Source organism: Phalacrocorax carbo, chromosome 13, assembly GCF_963921805.1.
Source record: "Phalacrocorax carbo chromosome 13, bPhaCar2.1, whole genome shotgun sequence".
NCBI classification, from domain to species: Eukaryota; Metazoa; Chordata; class Aves; order Suliformes; family Phalacrocoracidae; genus Phalacrocorax; species Phalacrocorax carbo.
This window is the reverse complement of record NC_087525.1, coordinates 16,271,969-16,290,143: the sequence shown is the minus strand read 5'-3', so window position 1 is coordinate 16,290,143 and position 18,175 is coordinate 16,271,969. Positions and strand designations below refer to the sequence as shown.

Genomic DNA, 18,175 nt, shown 5'->3' with positions numbered 1-18,175 from the left:
AGTGTTCTCTCTACTCCTGAAGGATTTAAAATTTCAAAAGTGTTGAAGTTACCGCGAAGCCAAAAGCACCGACTTTCAAATATGCATCAACATTAAAAGTATAAAAGAACGTGACTCCGGTGTGACTGGAGATGTGATTGCGGTACGTGAGAACACGTCCGAGGTACCTTTAATTTCTGTAAATTGGACCTGATAGCTTCAGCTGCCAACTATTTAGGGACCAGAGTGAACTCGTGCAGCCTGCACTGAACCTGCTGTGATTAATTCTGACAGAAACTATCTGTTCCTTCCAACAGGTTCCACGCTCTTCGGAATGTCTCTTATATTGTGAGTAAAGAAAAAGGAATTATTTCATACCAGAAGGCACTCAAAGAGCGCGGTAATACAGTACTGATCATTGGAACAGCACTGGATCAGATTAACATAAATCGAAAATCATTAACGTCAGGCATTTGCAAGTTACCCCTGGTGCAGACATTAATTTAATCTGTGATCAATATAAGTATGTAAAACTAAGACTCAAGAAAGAATCATTTCAAATTCTCTTAAACACAAAATTGGCAGTGCGTGACAAACATAGAGCCGCACACAAGACCCTAATTAGTTGTGAATTATTACCCCTATGAAACTGTATCGAGTGCACTTATACAAATCCAGGTTTCAGCCTTGCTCGGCGAATATTGGTGCATCACGGGCAGCCTTTAAATATTAGCAATTGTTTCTGAAGCGCATGGAAATAGTCCAGAGGCATTAACTTACACAGGTCCTCAAATTTTTATGCCCACCTAAGTGAGATTTCTACTAGAGGACCAGCCGACAGAACGCATTTCAGATACTTTAATCCTGGATAAATAGTACACTCCTCTGTTTAAACTGCATATTAGAGCTTGCATCTAAGTCTGTTTGCGGTAGCATGCTCTCATCAGTGATTCACTGTGAGCTGCTTTATCTCAACTCCCTTGCTCAGTTACAGCTAAATGAGTTTCTCTTACATTTTTATGATCTAAGGAATTGTGCAATGCTTGCCTATAATGCAAGTTAGGAAATAAAAGTTCATATTCTTCACTGGATGCATACCTCTGAAACTGCAATAAGAGGAAGAAAGCACAGTGATTTGTTTTTTCCAGGGTCCGGATTAGTTAAGAGGCTTCCACTGTACATTTAAGTAAAGGATGAATATTAATCCTTCCATTCACTATTGATGGCGGTAATATCGAGAGTATTTCTGCCTTCATTAAAAAATACCACCTTTAGACACAACACAGCTATAACCCCGTAAGAAATAAGTGAATGATTCGGTATAAATAGAAGTAAAAACTATTGAACGCTACGGCATGCACAAGGGAAGCTTACAGCAGACCGCAGGAGTAAACCACGTCTCCAGCATTAGCATCTCAGTCGCAGACCATAATCTGTTCTAACCCCTCCAAACCCTGGGCTTCCTTCTGGTACTATTTTGTGCAGCAGGTATCACGCACACGAGACACACTTATTACTTGGGAAATCAATTGAAAATATTTTCCCTTAAATAAATTGCTTTCTATGCTCCCACCATGACTCATTTTCAAATTGCCTCATGCATTTTTCAAATGATCAATGATGAGTCAAAAATTAAATCCTCTATAAGCAATGCAGGCGTTTGCAAAGGCTTTAAGATTTTTGAGCCCTTCCTTCATGACCAGAGCCAATGCATTTCTTTCCACAGAAATCACCCCACAAAACCAAAAAGATCATCGTTCACTAACACTTGCTGACCACTCCACCTCTTCCGCCACCTCACACTGCACGCCCTGGAATGCCCACACTTACATTCACGGCCTGTGTATTTTGTAGAATATGGTAGACCAGCAGATTTATAAACCAGATTCAGTCTGCCTCGATCAAAATTTGGACAGCAAACAATGGCTATTTTTATGGCAAACCCAAAAGTTTTTTTCAACTTTTAATTTTTTTTTTTTAAATTTAGGCAGAGAGAAGGAAAATTGGAAATGTTTACAATTTTAACTAGAAATATAAAATCAGTGCTGTTCTTGTAGGAATGGAACATGATTTGAGACCTGGAATACAAATTTTTTTAAGGCGTACTATTGTATATGTCACTTCCCACATCTCCTTTCTTGCTTTCATAAGAATGGATGTACTTTAATAAGCACGCAGAATTGGAAGAAGAAGTTTGTCCTGCTAGTTCTACCCGTCAGTCTATTTAACACTCATCAGATTTTCTTTATCACTAAGTGAGACTTCATTTGAAGCAGTGGGGTTAGAAGAATGGCTAGCAGATGGGAAATAGAGACACCCCTGGGGATCATAATGCAATCCGTGTCACATTCTCTTATTACATTCTCATCCCACCGGAAAATAATATCTTACATATTGTACCAAATTATTTAATATAATAATCTAATGTCACTTTCTTTGGAGCGATGCCTCTCATTACTGTGGCAAATGGACCTTTGCCAAAGTATCTGAGCAAGCCTTAAAATCTTTTTTTCTAATTTTTAATCAAATTCAAACATCTAATGAGTCCAAGATGGCCTGTCAACTTAAATTATCTGTTTGTCTTTCTGTTTACCATATCTATCTGTCTACAGTTTTTATTTTCCTTTGTGAAGTTTAGTTATTGAATCCCATGTTTCCTTCTGGAAGGAATCTCTAACAGATGATTCCTCCCCTTGATATGTTGATGATTTGCTGATTTATGGCTTGCAAATTTAAGAAATCTAAAGGAATCTCTGGGAAGCAGAGCAGATCATGAGAGAAGAGAAACAAGAGATTTTAATAGTTTATACAGTAAAGAACTGTGATTTCATTAAAATACAATTTTTAATCTTATACATTAACTACAGTGATGCCTCTAGATTTTTTTTTTTAAATCTTCAAACGATTTCACAAAGTTTAGCATAAATATTTACTATTGGGACAAGATCAGCAGTTTATATATACACATACATGTATATAAAATAGTAATAATCCCACTCTGCCAATATCTACCCATGGGAAGCTGGGCTCTGCTCGCTGCCCTCAGAAAGAGTTTCCATTGGATTTGCTAGCAGCTTCACATGAAAAAGGCAAAAAGAATTTAGTCCACGGAATTAAAAGTCAATAATTCAATGTAGAGGAGAGACTGTAAAAAAATCATGACGTTATCCAGTCTCTCTTTCAGCCCATCAGTTTACAAATGTTCTTTCCATATGCTTTCTGGAGCTTTGTGCAGGCTGATTTACAATAAGCTAATGCCTTCAACTGGAAAATATTTCACAGAATTAAAATCCAGTCTGATCATATGAACACATGAATACAGAAATGAAACAAGTGAGTAAGAACAACCTTGATTCTCAAGTACATTAGTAAATGCAGAATAAAAGGTTTATCATAAATTAGTAGAGAGAAAACTAATCTGGATCTTTAACCAAATCTCAGACCAGACTTGAGTAATATGAATGTTACAGACAAATAAACCTTGATTTATTGGGGGGGGCCTTAAAAGAAATAGCACAGATGACCCTGTAGGACTGAATGTGTAAATTCCAAATATCACAAAAGAGGGCAGCGGCAGAATTCTACCTATCCAAACCCAAGAATTTCTTGAAAAAAACCCCGGTCTCGCAAGACTTAAAGCCTGACCTTTACAGTTAAGAGGTTAGTGGGAGCACTTCAGAAGATCATCCAAAGCCAAAGCAACCGCTGCCTCTTCCAGCCTTGCAGAGGTAAGCACGCACAAACCAACCTGTAGGCTCACTGCTGCTCTCTAAAAACAACAGGCTATCAGCTATGGCAATAGAGTGGCAGATACCTTTTCATCCATTTATGGTACTTCACTTTAAAAAATAGCACTTTAAAATGATCCCGGGAATACTAACTCATGAGTTCTACATAGAGGTTACAGAAAGAGCCTAAACAAAGTCAAATCGAAAGCCTTGAAAGAGGTAAATGTAGCTAGGGTGTAAGGAACCAGCTGCTGGTCTCAAAATTATTAAGAAAAAAGGCTAAGAGGAAATATTTTTAGTACTCAAGCTATATACCATTTCCGTTTGTAGCTGATGAAAAAAAGGTCAATCAAAAAAGCATAAAATTTCCCCTGCTTATATATATATAAAATTATGTATTATTTTCCAATCTACAGTCTCATCTATAGACTTTTTATAATACTGTAATAAAAGGTCAGATTTTTTCCTCATCCAGCCAACGACATGTTACATCTAGCTTTTACCTCCAGTATTTGTGTCCAGTATTTTGCCATTACAAACTACTTTATCTGTTCCTGATACTAGTTTGTCACTAATTTACTTTATGAAATTATCTGAATATAGCGTCTTTCAAGTAGATGCTTTCATTAGTTACTTCTTAGCGATCTAGGAAGTTTCACAATATTTTAGCAAGACACGTCCCCTACAACGCCGCAGATATTTTTCAGTGTGACAACGTGATGCTCGGCGATGAGGCAATTGAGAAGAGTTAACCTTCACTGTAAATGTGTCTACTTTGCATTTTAAAAGCATTTCTCATCTTCAGAAAGCATAAACTTTACTCCACTAAATCTCACAAAAACTCCGTCAGGGAGTTACTAGTCTATTAGTAATAAAAATATGACAACTGCTCAATGGAGAAATTAAGTTGCGTTGGTCCCTACTTCTACAGAAATCAGCAGAGCATTGGCCAATACGTAAATAACATTACGTAATTACACATAAAGAATATTATGTATAATAATATATACCTGCTCTGCAAGAAGCGTTTCCCAAAACGTAAAACCATGTACTACAGAATTCATCCAGGGAAGCGCACAGGAAGGACAACCAGTGGTGACCGAACTGCTCGTGTGAAAGACCAGAGAAACTACGTAGGACTCACGGCGGAAAATACTGGAAGCCACCTCACCATTATCCGAAGGTACCTCTTAGCGGTATTAGAAAATAATATTTTTTTACAGTCTGATTGCTTTTCATGCCTGATTTTTATTGCCCAGTTACATCTTAGTTATATAGATATGTATTTAATATCAACTATTTTCTGTCTTTGTAACGAGTCTGGTTTTCCCCGTATCATTTGTAGTTAGCGGTGAGTACAGCAAGGTACAATTGTTTGTTTGTTCCAACTAAATTAAGGTGGCCCTTTTCTCCTTGTCTACTGACCACATAGTAAAAACAAATCTGCAAACAGCAGCAAAAGAGCTGGCCAGCAGTAACGTCGTTACCTGCAGAGCGGACCTCATTGCTTACAAGCCTGAAAGTCAAGATAAGGATCGTTACCTTTTTTCAGCAACTTCGTGATTTTTTTTGCACTATGTTGTGATTGTGCCAAAGCAATTTCCCTGCCTGTTACTAAATGAGCATGTTTGGTCACATTCAGTATAGATTCATCAGTGTGCATTTTGGTACATATGCAACAGTGAGTACTGTCGTTTATTTAACAGGTGAAACTTCAATCAAAAAGTATAATAAAATTCCTGCTTTGTATTCTCTGAGACTTTAGAAGACTCATTGCAGGAATATATTACAAAGCAGAGATTACAAATTAAATCTAAAATTTAAAATTCCCCATGGACTTAGGTAACAAAACTACCTAGTGTCTAGTAAATTTAACCAGTGATAATCGCATACTGCCTGCAAACTAATTCTGTTTCCAAACTCTGTGTGTATGTGTCTCATCTAACAGAGGAGTAAGCTTCTTTACTGTGCAAAATTATCCCTGTATAGTTTATGAGTCCTTTGGGGCCTTTTTTGGCTAAAAAGCAAAATGAAACGTGAGATCAAACTTGCTGGTGTGTTGGTTGTTTCTCTTCTTTAGCAAGTGTTTAGAAATAATTTTTATGCGTACGCTGTAGCTGCTTCGATAGATACAATTCTATGGCGAGGCTCTCAGTGTTAAAGCGATGTGGTGCAACCCTCAAAGCATACATAATCATATGTTAACTTCCCACCTAAATGTTTAATCATCACACAGAAGCGTGTTATTCCACAGCCACAGTTCAGGAGGCGACATGTATAAACATATATATAAATGCTACAAAGCAGATTCCAAGTACTTCTCTATCTTGGAGAAAGTTAGAAGTTTACACATTTGCTATTTTAGGAGTTGAAACTACATCTTTCAACAATATTTAGCTGCTTTCAGTTTGTACATGCATTTAATTTTATCTAGAAACTTTCTGACATTAGGCATAGAACAACTGTAGTTTCTCATTACGTTTGCTGCCAGAATCTACGCTTGGTTGCTCAACTAAAGACCGTATATTGCTAATTACTACCACATGCCCATATCCCAAGCAAAGGAAAACTTATTGGTTCTGACAATCCTTTCTCTCAACACTGAATTCCAAATGAAAACTTAAATTTGGGCCAAACATAACATTTCATCAATCTTGTTCTACTGACTGCACAAGCAACATCAAACAAGGGGTGCTAATGGCTTTTTACTGTGCAGTTCCCAAGCTGAGATTCTCTGATGAAAGACCCACATGAGCAAAGGACATCTTTAAACTACTTAGTAATTAATAATTGAACCAGAAAACAATGCATGAAGTAAATCAAACAGTTTGTACGCTGATGACAGAGCTGAGTTTCAAGTGACAAGCTATACGGGCAGTAGAGACCAGCAGAGAAAAGCACTGGCGACAGAGCGAGCTAAAACCCAAACAGACAGTGCATATTAAAAAAGACAAAAAGAAAAGGTAAAAACACCAAAATTAAGCACGCCCCAAAGCTAGCAGAAGCCTTTAATCTGGAGTTGCGCTTTTCAGGATGCGGGGTTCTGACTGAAGATCAGGTCCAAGTTCAGAGACATCTGAGCGATGCTGGGTACTAGTGACAATGTAGAGGGGGAGAGACTACCACGCCCGATGTAAAACTGCTTTTAACCGTATTCCCCTCTGCTCTAACTGCTTTGGAGCCTCAAAAACAGAGGGGTAAGCTCTGTGTTTGAAAAACTTCTCTCTTTGAGAAACTGATTATGAATAAAAATATGAAACTGAGTAGACCTCTGTCACAAAGAAACATTTTGGGAAATTAATGATACTACTCTACCTCAGAAATAAATGAAGGCATTCTGGTAATCTGGATAAGTGAATAATGATCCATGTTTCCAACACTAGTGTTTACAGTAAAAAGCCAAACCAAAACAAACTTCAGACATTTGAGAGTATCTCAAAAAATGAAAGTATTAAAGTTTTCAACTGTGTTGTCTAATTGCTTGAGTATTATTGAACATCCAGTAGCATAAGCTATAACAAAGGTAAAAACTTTGATTTCACTACCCAGTGATGTAAAACGGTACTCTAGAATTAGCTCTGTGGGATGTTTACAGCCTTTGTGCTCCACAGAGAGGAGAAACAACTTGATAAAACCATAATCCACATTTATAAAATGATGCACGAGTGATGATTTGAAAGGAATAAAGTAAAAAAACCATCTTATTAAAGTAAGGAGAGGGACAATTAATCAGGTGCGTTGCTTGCAGTACCTTCTTTGAGTTGTATAGGAGGGATTCTATGTGACTAGTCTTTTAGGGCAAATATATCTCTACCGGTGAATACCGCAATGATATGTAATGAAATAAAAGGTGGCAACACTAAAGGTGATATAGAGGAGAAAATACTGTATTGCCAAGTACATCTAGTTCATTAAAGGCTATATCCCAGCAGGTCTAGGTGCTGAGAACGCCAGAAACAGCTGGTTTTAACTCGGTCAAAAAACCAAGCCAGCTTTCAATAGAAATGTAACGAGCTAATGAGATCCAATAAAATTTAACTTTTGCTAGTAGGTGAAAATAGTATTTTTTACGGGTTTGGTTCTTCTCCGCACTCTATCCATCCTAAGGTTACTGCATGCTCTTCTTAGAATAGGTTTTATACGGTGTGTGGAAGAGAATCACTTTAAAATCACCGGTCACAGATCCTAAAATCACAAGCGTTTGCAGCATTCATATGAAGGCACCAGGAGCTGCGTGAGATCCGAATGTGCTGTTCGAGCACTGCGGAACAGCACCGCCAGACCTGTGACATCGTCAGCCGAAGGGAATAACCCGACCAACATAAAGCTCGTGTTTCTAAAGAACAGAGTTGTTTGAAAATCATGCGAATCATCGTCGTCACTTAGTTATGAGATGCCGTGATAATCTGATGCCCAAAGCTGTGAAGTGACAGGTCAGCCTTGTTCCAGAAGCCACCTGCGTGTGCAACAGCAGCAGTTCTTACAAGATATGTCAGTGTAGTCTTAGTGGTTTCCAGGTTCTCTTGAAGTAGGGACGAAATGTTGTGACTTGTACCATAGCATAGCCCAGGTCTCTGATTTTAGTGTGACAACTCTCCAGTGGTAACAGCTGATGTCAAGGAATGCAGCCTTATAAAGCCGTGAGTCAGCTCTTACCACCTTCAGGGGCTCTTTAAAGTCACACAACCACACCTGGTCTTTTTTGACTTACTTTCTGCCTCGGGTTGAGTTAAAAGTCCCGCCGTATTTCTTCCGATTAAGGATGAGAGCAGCAATTTCTGGCACGTAGCGAGCAAACATTGCCTACATGCATGAAACAAAAACACAAAAAAAAAAAAAAAAAAGAAAATGGCATGCAGAGAGTGTTCTACTGCAGCAGAGGCAGCAGAGCCTCTTGGGATACTTACTTTCTTCCACTAACCGCACTATAGGAACCACCATATTTCTTGCGGTTTCCTATTAACTCTATGATTTCAGGGACGTAGCTGGCAAACATGGCCTAAGAAGAAGACAGGAGACAGAAGAAAAGACTAAAAAGAGAGGCCAAAGAAAGGGGGATGATGAATATTTTCAGAAGATATATATCTTTAAGATCTGAAAATGCAAAAGAATTAGATCTATGAAGTTGTTTAAAAAGAAAATTTTTTTAAAAAATGTAAAAGGTCTTATCAAAGAAAACAAGAGGGCTCCTCCGTGTAAAAGTTGGTCTGGGAGAAGGTGCACGCCTTATACATTAAGAAAATGGTCAAAAGAGGAAAAATAGGCACACGAAACAAAACAAGAACAAAATTAATTCAAACTGTTCTCTAGTCATAAAATACAGTTATGTCTAATTCTTCCTGAAGAGGGGAGGGGGAAAAAAAACCTATCCAAGCTCCACTGCAAAAACCAAACTTAAGTATTATCATTCTGGTTACATTTCTATTTTAAGAGACAGACTTTTTTCCCCCATGATTAAGATTCAAATGAAGACAAAAACAAGAGGCAATCGGGGGTTATTCCCCCTCTCAAGAAACAAAAAGGTCACACCCCGCCCCCGCAAAAAACCCCAACTTTTCCAAAAGTTTATGTTTTTAAAAGGATTGGAATAACACGTGATAGAAAAAAAGGTTTTGAGGAGAAAATAAAAATTATTCTGCCATGTTTTGTCCAACAAACATCTTCATTGTGGCTGGATACTTCGAAGAGCTACTGCCAGAGACATGGTCTTTGTCTTTGTATGTCAATAAACAGAGACGGGAATGCATATATTTATGCTCATATATATGCATCCGTGTGTGTCTCGTATATGGCATTCATAACGTTGGTTATATACATATCACCTCTGTAAGAGGTATGTATATGTGAAATCGATATATGAGAGTAAAGTAATATACATACGTATGTATGTGCACAATAGATATTGAGAGTCATCCATAAAGCACTTACCTTGCACAGAGAGTAAGTATTAAAATAAACCTTGCTGGTTTAGAGACTAACATTGAAACCAGTCCTGTAATGTTACTAATGCTGATGAGTAGCAGAAAAGTTGACGTAAGACAATTAGTAACTTCGGTGCTACGCACATACAGGACAAAGAACGCAAGAATTTGCCAATGTAAAAGGATGCTGGTTATGCACATGTGATAAATTGTGAGTTAAAATCGTGCTACATGACATGAAAGGATGTTTGAAATTAAAGAGAGTGTGGTTTGCCATCATCTGGATCAGGCAAGCTGCTCTTTAAGGCAGTCCAAAGCCACAGTGTTTGTTGGAATTCTGGGGAGGAACACAGAAGGGTGGGAAGAACTTCTGAAACCGCAAAGTGCCTTTAAGTATCAATATCAGCCTCAAAAAAACGCACTACAGTCAGTCACTAAAGAGTCAAGTACTACCAATAACGTTGTAAGTTGGAATACGAAGCACTTCATGTATTCACATGCATTACTCATTTAAATGGATCAGAAAAACTCTGATTCTACTAAACTGGACTAATTTGACAAGCTCTTACAAAACATTTGTCTATAGAAAAAAGGTGTATTACATATATATTTAAAAGTATTATGATTAATTTTAATTTATTACACCAGATATTATTACTTTAATTACAGAATTGAGATATACAGGATCAAGTATTAAGGTAGCTGGAATACTACTACTACTACTACTACTAATAATAATAATAATAATAATAATTAAAAAAGGGTTTTTACCAATCCCCCAAGGATGAAGAAGACCATGAAAAGGCGACCAAGGGTTGTTTTTGCATAAACATCTCCATAGCCAACAGTGGACATTGTAACCATCAGTAAATAAACACATTCCCAATATGTTAGCGGTTGATTATTTTGGAAATTTTCCCATGGATCCCCTGAGTTCTCCACCTAAAATGCACAAGCAAACACACCGCGAATTAACAGAGCTGTGACGCCAATTCACTCTACTGACACACGTGCGTGCGGCCCGTGTGTGTGCGTGTATATATAATGTGGCATACAACATCAGCTCTGGATCCTTTCCTGTGATTTATTTTGAAGAAATACAGAATCTAACCCTGTCCTAATTACAGCATTACAGGTTTTTTGCCAATAGGCATAGCCTTGCCACTCGTACGATCTATGGAACGTATCTTTGCCATTCACCTCTAAATAACACAATTAATTGCATTCCATAGCGATTTGTTCAGAACTTTGTCAGACTGAATCTTATTTGTAATGCAATTAAACTTCTTGGTTTTGTTTTAAAGCATTATGTAGCTATTAAAGGCATTAGTTTAGCGATACACTATTACTTTTCCAAGAGGCCAGCTACTGTACATGGCAAAGTTATAAATTTATATCACTGGAAAACGCTCGTGCCCGCTATTCCACAGTAAAAATGTTTGAAGGTTGAGGTTTCCTACAGTAGAACAGAGACACTTATGCTGAAAAGCAAGAAAAAAAATATCCAAGCCCTAGAAAATAGCATTTCTCCCTCCTGCTGTAATTTTAAAAGCTTTTTTTTTAAAATTTTTTTAATTCAGAAGTAGAAAGAGCTAATGTTTATGTCATAAAGATGCTATATTTGCTCACAGGAGCGTAAAAACATGGTCATCCCTGAATGAGTGGTGTATCAAACAACAACATCCAAAATTTCAGTCCATCTTTAAGAGTGAAAACAAAATGACTATCTGGTATAAGAAGATGATAAACATTCTGAATTTAATCTTACATAGCTGGATGCTGCTCAAGGCAATTCAAGAGAAGTCAATTTAATTGCTCTGGACTAACATCAATATAATCAAATTATAATATTATTCCAAAACCATTCCTGAATAACTTATTACTACTACGATGACTATTACCTTGAAATTTTCCTGATTCTAAGATGACCAGGAAAGGTACTTAAAGGACAAATATTCAACCATATTTAATTATATTTAATGAGCAAATCAGTAAAAGCTATTAGCTTAAAACATTTAAAACACACAATTGGCATACACCTATCATACATATGCCTGTTCACGTTTATGACCTCGTACGTACTCCTATACTAACTACCCTAGGTTTTTCAGGTATTGCAAAGTGCAGAATAGAAATCTATTGCAAAAATCTACGTTATCCATGACTGAAAAGCTGCACCGAAAATTTCGAAATTTTCAAACAAAAGCGAAGGAAATACCCTCCACAAAATTGCTACCCGCAACATTGGCAGTCCCGTTACTTCTCGTGGAAACAGAGAACTGCTTTCTCCGACACAGCCATTGATTTCCCAGGACCTCAGCACCATTTCGGCTCCACCAACCCCTCCAGAAAGCGCCCGGGTGGTTCTTTAGGAAACATTGCCACCTACTGGTAAATTGCAATCGCTCAAGGAGTTGCATCACCCCAAGACACATTTTATTGCTGAGGTTAATGATGTATTACTTACTATTCAGAATTAGTTTTGAGTAGGAGCCTAAAATTCGGGAAGCTGTGATGTCTTTTTTTATTACACTCTATAGATGTGTTAAGGGATTACCCAGAGCAAGGCAATTTCAGGTAATAAAGTAGCTCAGAGAGCAGATGATCCACGAGAACAAGGCAATGAAGTATTTTCAAATACACTTACCAAATGTATGAACCCAGCTGCTGTCAGCCACGTGCTGATAAATATGGAGCACAGATTCACTAGCTTGATGGAATTACTGAAAATAAACAAAACCCAGAAACAAATAGGAACTTAGTCTGGAATTTATCACACGGTTTTAATAGGTACCTGCGTATGACTGCATACTTTCGACTGAAACAGTCTGATGATGATTTCTGAAGAGATGCAGGCTCCCTAAAAAACTTAATCAAAAGCCTATGCAACATATGCATTAATTTGTCTTTGCAGAGTTCACATTGGCATAATTTAGGTAGCTTGAAAGAAAAATGCCAATGCATTTGAAAGCAGAAAGACGAATGGAAACCTCAGCTAGGTCTGCACTCATAACCAACCCAACAGCAATAAATAATGCGTTTTCACAAATAATCTGGTTGCCTCAGTAAACTCACCTGCTCATTTTTCATCGCTATACACCTCAGCAATTATTTACACGTAACTATTCTGCTGCCCAGGAACACACCCATGCAGGTCGGATGAATCAAACCGAGCCACGCCAGCGCATGTCAGCTGCTGAACACTGCACTTGCACATACAGTTGACTGATGGCCTTTCAATTATTTCATTTTTCGTTAGCGTGTGTGCTGCTTCTATATTCATTGTGCTTTTGACCCCAGACCTGTGGCAGCTTTAAATATTACCAGCGAGAGGATGGTCTTGTCGCACGTTAGCACTTGCCTACGCGACCACGGGGCAAGGCTACCTCCCTACAGTGACAGCAAACGATTAACGAACTATTGCAGCCAGCCTGCACGTGCCGTGCTGCTTTCGTGAAAAAATTACAATTCCCAAATTAAATCACTTGAGGGTTTCACCCTTCCTGTGTAAAGTCCTAAGTAATTTTCATATTATTCTGCTTACATGAACTCCTATGGAGTTGTTTGTGGAAATTCATACAGAGCTGGAGTATTTCACACTTCTCATTTTTAATTAAAAAAGAAAAAAAATCCCCAAGGAACCAACCAAAGGAAAAAAAAAACCCAAACACTCCCGCCCCAAAAGCCCTCACTCAGTTCAGCAGGAAAATACAATACCTAAATTTGTGGAAGAAATGTAAGTAAAGCTCGCTCCCTCTCTTCTTACAAAAATCGCGATGATTTCAAAAGCTAAAGAAGGATATTCAACAAATACACAAGGAACTGAAGTCCACGTGGCACCATGTCTAAATAACCTCACCCAGTCATGGAACTCTATCAGAAATAGCTCTCCTTTGTTTTTGAAACCGTTTCAAAGAAAGAATAATGCCTCAGAAAAACCACTATTAGTCCTAAAGCAATACATTCCAAAAGAATAAAAATTGGGGAAAATTCACTATCAGTGCTAGTAGTAGTAGTTTTGCAGTCGAGTTTAATTAATATCTCCGTTTACAACTACGTTAAGGACAACAAAAATGGGTTATTTTCTAAACAAAGTTGAGAAATTAACCTGGAAATTTATGCAGATTTAATTTCACTTAATTTAACTGGTTCCATTAAAAATATTTTTATGAGTTACAGTTACTGAAGCGGGCGACTGGGGGTACCAGGAAAGAAATACAAAAAATACTCAAAAGTACATTAATATACCAGTAGTTTTGTGATTAATTCCCATTCACCTACATCACGACATATTCCCTATTTCTCTCTTTCTAAAGGTATGGTTGATTAAGGTGCATATTTTGTTGGTGATAAAAATGAGTCTCAGCACTGGACCCTAAACAACAGCTTCCTAGATTAAACAAAATGATAGAAATCGTGCTGATGCCAAGCTCTTCTGGAAGCCTAAATATCATCCTTCACCTGAACTTAGGAGTGACTCCTGATACAACAACGTGCCCGTTGGTCTCCACATATTACTGTAACACAAGTAAATGACAGCAGCCATTAAAAATAACTATTTACGGGACTTGTTTGGTATGTTTTATTTTTGCAGATTTATTAAACATTGTACCTCATCTCTCCTCTATGAAATAGTCCCGTGTTTCCGCCAGGGTCTAAATATAGATGAAGGATTAGTCACAAACATTTTTGTGCTCTTTAAGCTCTTTCCAACATCTGTGCAAAATCCCTTCCTGCGAGCCCTGCCTAAGCCTCTGTAGTTTTGTTGAAAAAAATATTACAAAACAGTGGAGGAGAGACATTTTCAGCTGAACACCACACTATTCAATTTCATACCACACGGGAACAAAAAATATTGAGTAAAATAAAATTTCTCAATTTAGGGAAATGCATACATCCTTGGCAGAGCAGCTTTTTAATACGCCACAGGAAAATTCTGCTTTGCCTTAATGGTTCTTTTCAAATACAATATTTTTTTCAGATATTCTAATAATTATCTAACACTCCCAACACTATTTTGCTAGTCTCTCAGTGCCTCTTTTTTGTTTTTTGCATTTTTTAGTGTCTTCCTTTGGATTCCGGTGTTTGGAATGGCTCTCCTGCCCACTGTGTAAATAATATACGCTTCTTTAACCCTCATTTCTCAGCGACTAATTCCAGGAGTAATTTTAATTTGTAGGTTAGGGTAAACCTTTTTTCTTTACTGGGGGAAAGAGGAAAAGGAGGACAGAATTTCATTTCTAATTGCACCAAATATTAAACACACAGCAGTGCCCTTTATACCCTACCGGTTTCTCACCTTGTCAGTAGCTACTTGCTACTAACGCCACGCACGCTGAAATGCCTCTAGTCAAAACCAGTCACGTAAGGAAGCTCTGCTTTACAGGCTTTCTAATAATCAACATTTGGGTTTTACAGATATTTGGAAATTCATATAAATAATCACAGAGATGGTGATATCTAATCTAAGAGTAAATTTTGCACCACAGAAATGCTATTTAAACGAACATGCCAATCCTGAATGAGCCAGCTCTAAACACACTGCACGGGATTAACACAGTAGCCCTTCATTTACGGATCTGGAAGTTTACAAATCCCCCACTCCTGAAGGGGTTTTAGCCTTTAGCCAAAATCCTTTCAGTTTATGGGGCTCTTCCACTGCCTGCCAGGCCCTTTGGTGAGGTTGCTCTATGTGTTAAATGCGAACTCTCTGGATACTCTGAGCACAAATGACCATACTGGCAGCATTCTAAGCTACTGGACTAAATCTTCACTGCACAGTCTTTCAGTTCTTCACTTGAAAAGACCTGGATTCCTTACAGCCACACAGCTAAAGACAGATAGCGTGACAGTTTTACAGCAAAGGGAATAGCTTCAAGGCTAAGGGCTGATGAAGCAGCCGTTTACCACGAGTGTGCACAAATCTCAAGGATCTACTTCCCCGTCACTGCTCATTAACAGAGCAAGTAAATGGAGTTACACAGAAAACCTTCACACGTGCATCATCAACTGGTGCAGAGAGCACGGGATTTCGGAATGGAACCGAGTTTACAGCAATTATTGGTAGCTGGGTTCAATACTTCAGCTGGGGCATTCTAAGGAATGATGAAAGGCAATGAGTCTTCGACTGCGGGGCCTGGGAAGGTCCCTCTTTTTTTTTTCCTTCAAAGAGATCTTTTGTTCAAAGTTGTGCTTCTCCTGCACAACTTTCGTGTATTAATAGCCTGAAGAATCAGGCAAAGCCAGAAGGTTACTTGGAATATATTAAATATTCTTTGAAAGAAATGCTAATGACAATGAACACAATCTAAAAATAGCTGAGTGTAAAATTAATTTTTAATATGTTTTTGATGTGAAGGAGGATGCTCAGTTCAAAAAAAACTGAAAGACAGCCACAATGATTATTTCTCAAAATACTTTTTAGTATTCTGTAGTCTGTTGAATGAATTGTGATTTCTGTTTTTCCAAGGCAGCAGAATATGGACTGATTACGTGGAAAGAAGCAATACCTCATCCGTGCAGAGCTCTGTAATTCACTCCGCTTTTAATTTATCAGCACTTAGTCTTGCTCAGATATTTCAAATGTAACACGACATCAAGAAAATCTTCTACTGATCACGTGGCGAAAGATACTGACAGTGATAACTCATTCATCAGCAGAAAAGTTTAAAGTATGTTTTTACCAGAAGAGAAAAACATATATTACTAGGACCACTAAGTCTGTCACCAATGCAACTAACTCAGTATGTAAGAAAAGGTCTTACCTTGTTTTAAGAATATTCAGAAACTGCAAAATTTCTGAAAACTGTATCAGTCTAAGGGCTCTTAAAAATCTTAAACCTGTAGTAAAGAAAAAGAAAAAAAACCAGCTCTAGTAAAGCAAAGAATAATTCAAATTATAACATTTCACTTACAATGACAGCGCTCAATGAAACCAACACAAGTTGCATACAAAACGTTGAATACCTTTGAAATGTTCTTCCATATTGAATGGTTCCAAGATCCTTACCAGGTCCTTTTCAAATTGTTTTAAAACTTATTTCCTTAAGAGCTGAAATATCCTACCAGAAAGCCTTAGTTTATGTAGGAAGCCACGGGAGGAGACACACAGGCTGAAAGCTAAGGGGAAAAAAACCTCACTGAGGTTCTGCTGGTAGTTCTAGTGCACATGTCCTCCTCTTCTGGGCTGTCAAAGACACACAGAGATCTGAAACTCCTCAGTCTCCAAGCTCCCACATTGCTCAGTGAAAGACAAGAGATTATGGGCAAGAGATCTGATAACCTGGATAAAGTAGTCTGTTTATATGCCTGATTAAATTGGTAAATCTTAATGACGTAAAATCATTTATTGCAATAATGCTCCCTATCTCCACCCTAATTTCCAAAAACTCACGCAGAACAAAAGAGGGACGACACATTCTCTCTTAAAAATGACAGATCTACTCTAATTCTTTCCATCAGACTATAACTATAGGAATACATTACACTTTGACTATTAAAGTAACAACTCTTTCTACAAAGAAATAGCGTTTTTGTGTTGAAATCGGGCTGCATGAACAGCAGTTCCCAGACAACCGCAAAGCCAGGGAGGCACACACAGAGAGCGTGCGCAAAATACCATAAAAGATTAAGGGCTTAAATTATAAAAGAGACTTATACTGATAGTAAATAATTTGGCGGGAGGTCTCTGGCATATGAATAAAAGTACATTGTGTATTATACACATGCACAGCTTATAAAATTAAAATAAGGCTTTGAGGATAATTTTTGTTAGACAGTATGGCCAAGAGTTATGTAAAAGTTGTGTAACACAGTATTGTGGCTGTTACAGTTAGGTCCAGGGCAGCTTCTGCTCATACTGCCTCTTTACTGACATTTATTTTACCCATTACTACTTTTCATTTCTAGAAACTTAAGGGAAGCCTGGTCCGGGCAAACACGTAAACCTGGTCACAACCTTCAGCACCTCAGTGGAGTCGAGAGGCTCCCCTAGGGACAAAGACATGTTTAAATCATGGCTTTATTTCTGCAATATTTTTGGAGAGTTGTTAAGTACAACTTTTCCTCATGTTAAGGCTCATAAGTAGCCTTATTAAATAGCCTTGTTAAGGCTCATAAGCGGCCTTAACAAAGTAGAAAATCACTCCTGTCTGTGTAGTACATGGATAAAAAGTTTCTTTTTAATCACTGGCTGTGGGGAGCTCTGAAGATTAATGACAACTTGAACACTGGATTTGGGGATCTAGACAACAAGCAATAAAATGATGCTTCATCATTATAAACTTCAGATCCATTTGCAATTAGAGGATGACCATTTTGGATCACAGTGCTGAAACCGAGAGACATCTCCCCCTGCTCCACTTGCAGGAGTTCCCACAGCTACTTCAATCCGAAGAGATGCAGCTGGACAGGACCTTTATTAGCAATCCTAAATATCCTTGGCTCTGTTCTATCCAGCTATCTCCCTCGCTTCGCTCCCTACGAACTTTTTGATAAACGGCTGGTTGGTGAAAGACCCTTCCTTTCAAACACTCTGCATCGCACCTG

The 18,175-nt window shown here is 38.0% G+C and overlaps 1 protein-coding gene across 16 annotated transcripts in view; it reads right to left on the bottom strand.

Moving 5' to 3' along the window:
• KCNMA1 (potassium calcium-activated channel subfamily M alpha 1) overlaps positions 1-18,175 on the bottom strand; it is a 510,436-nt gene that overhangs the window by 159,970 nt on the left and 332,291 nt on the right. For 13 of the 16 annotated variants that reach the window (XM_064464921.1, XM_064464922.1, XM_064464924.1 and 10 more), the window contains 4 exons: positions 16,393-16,468; positions 12,276-12,351; positions 10,400-10,570; positions 8,615-8,706 (listed from right to left, as the gene is read on the bottom strand). In XM_064464921.1, the coding sequence (XP_064320991.1) occupies positions 8,615-8,706; positions 10,400-10,570; positions 12,276-12,351; positions 16,393-16,468 (415 nt within the window). Of the gene's footprint in view, positions 1-8,418; positions 8,511-8,614; positions 8,707-10,399; positions 10,571-12,275; positions 12,352-16,392; positions 16,469-18,175 lie in introns of all 16 variants that reach the window. The other 3 variants (XM_064464911.1, XM_064464920.1, XM_064464913.1) reach the window with 1 other exon arrangement.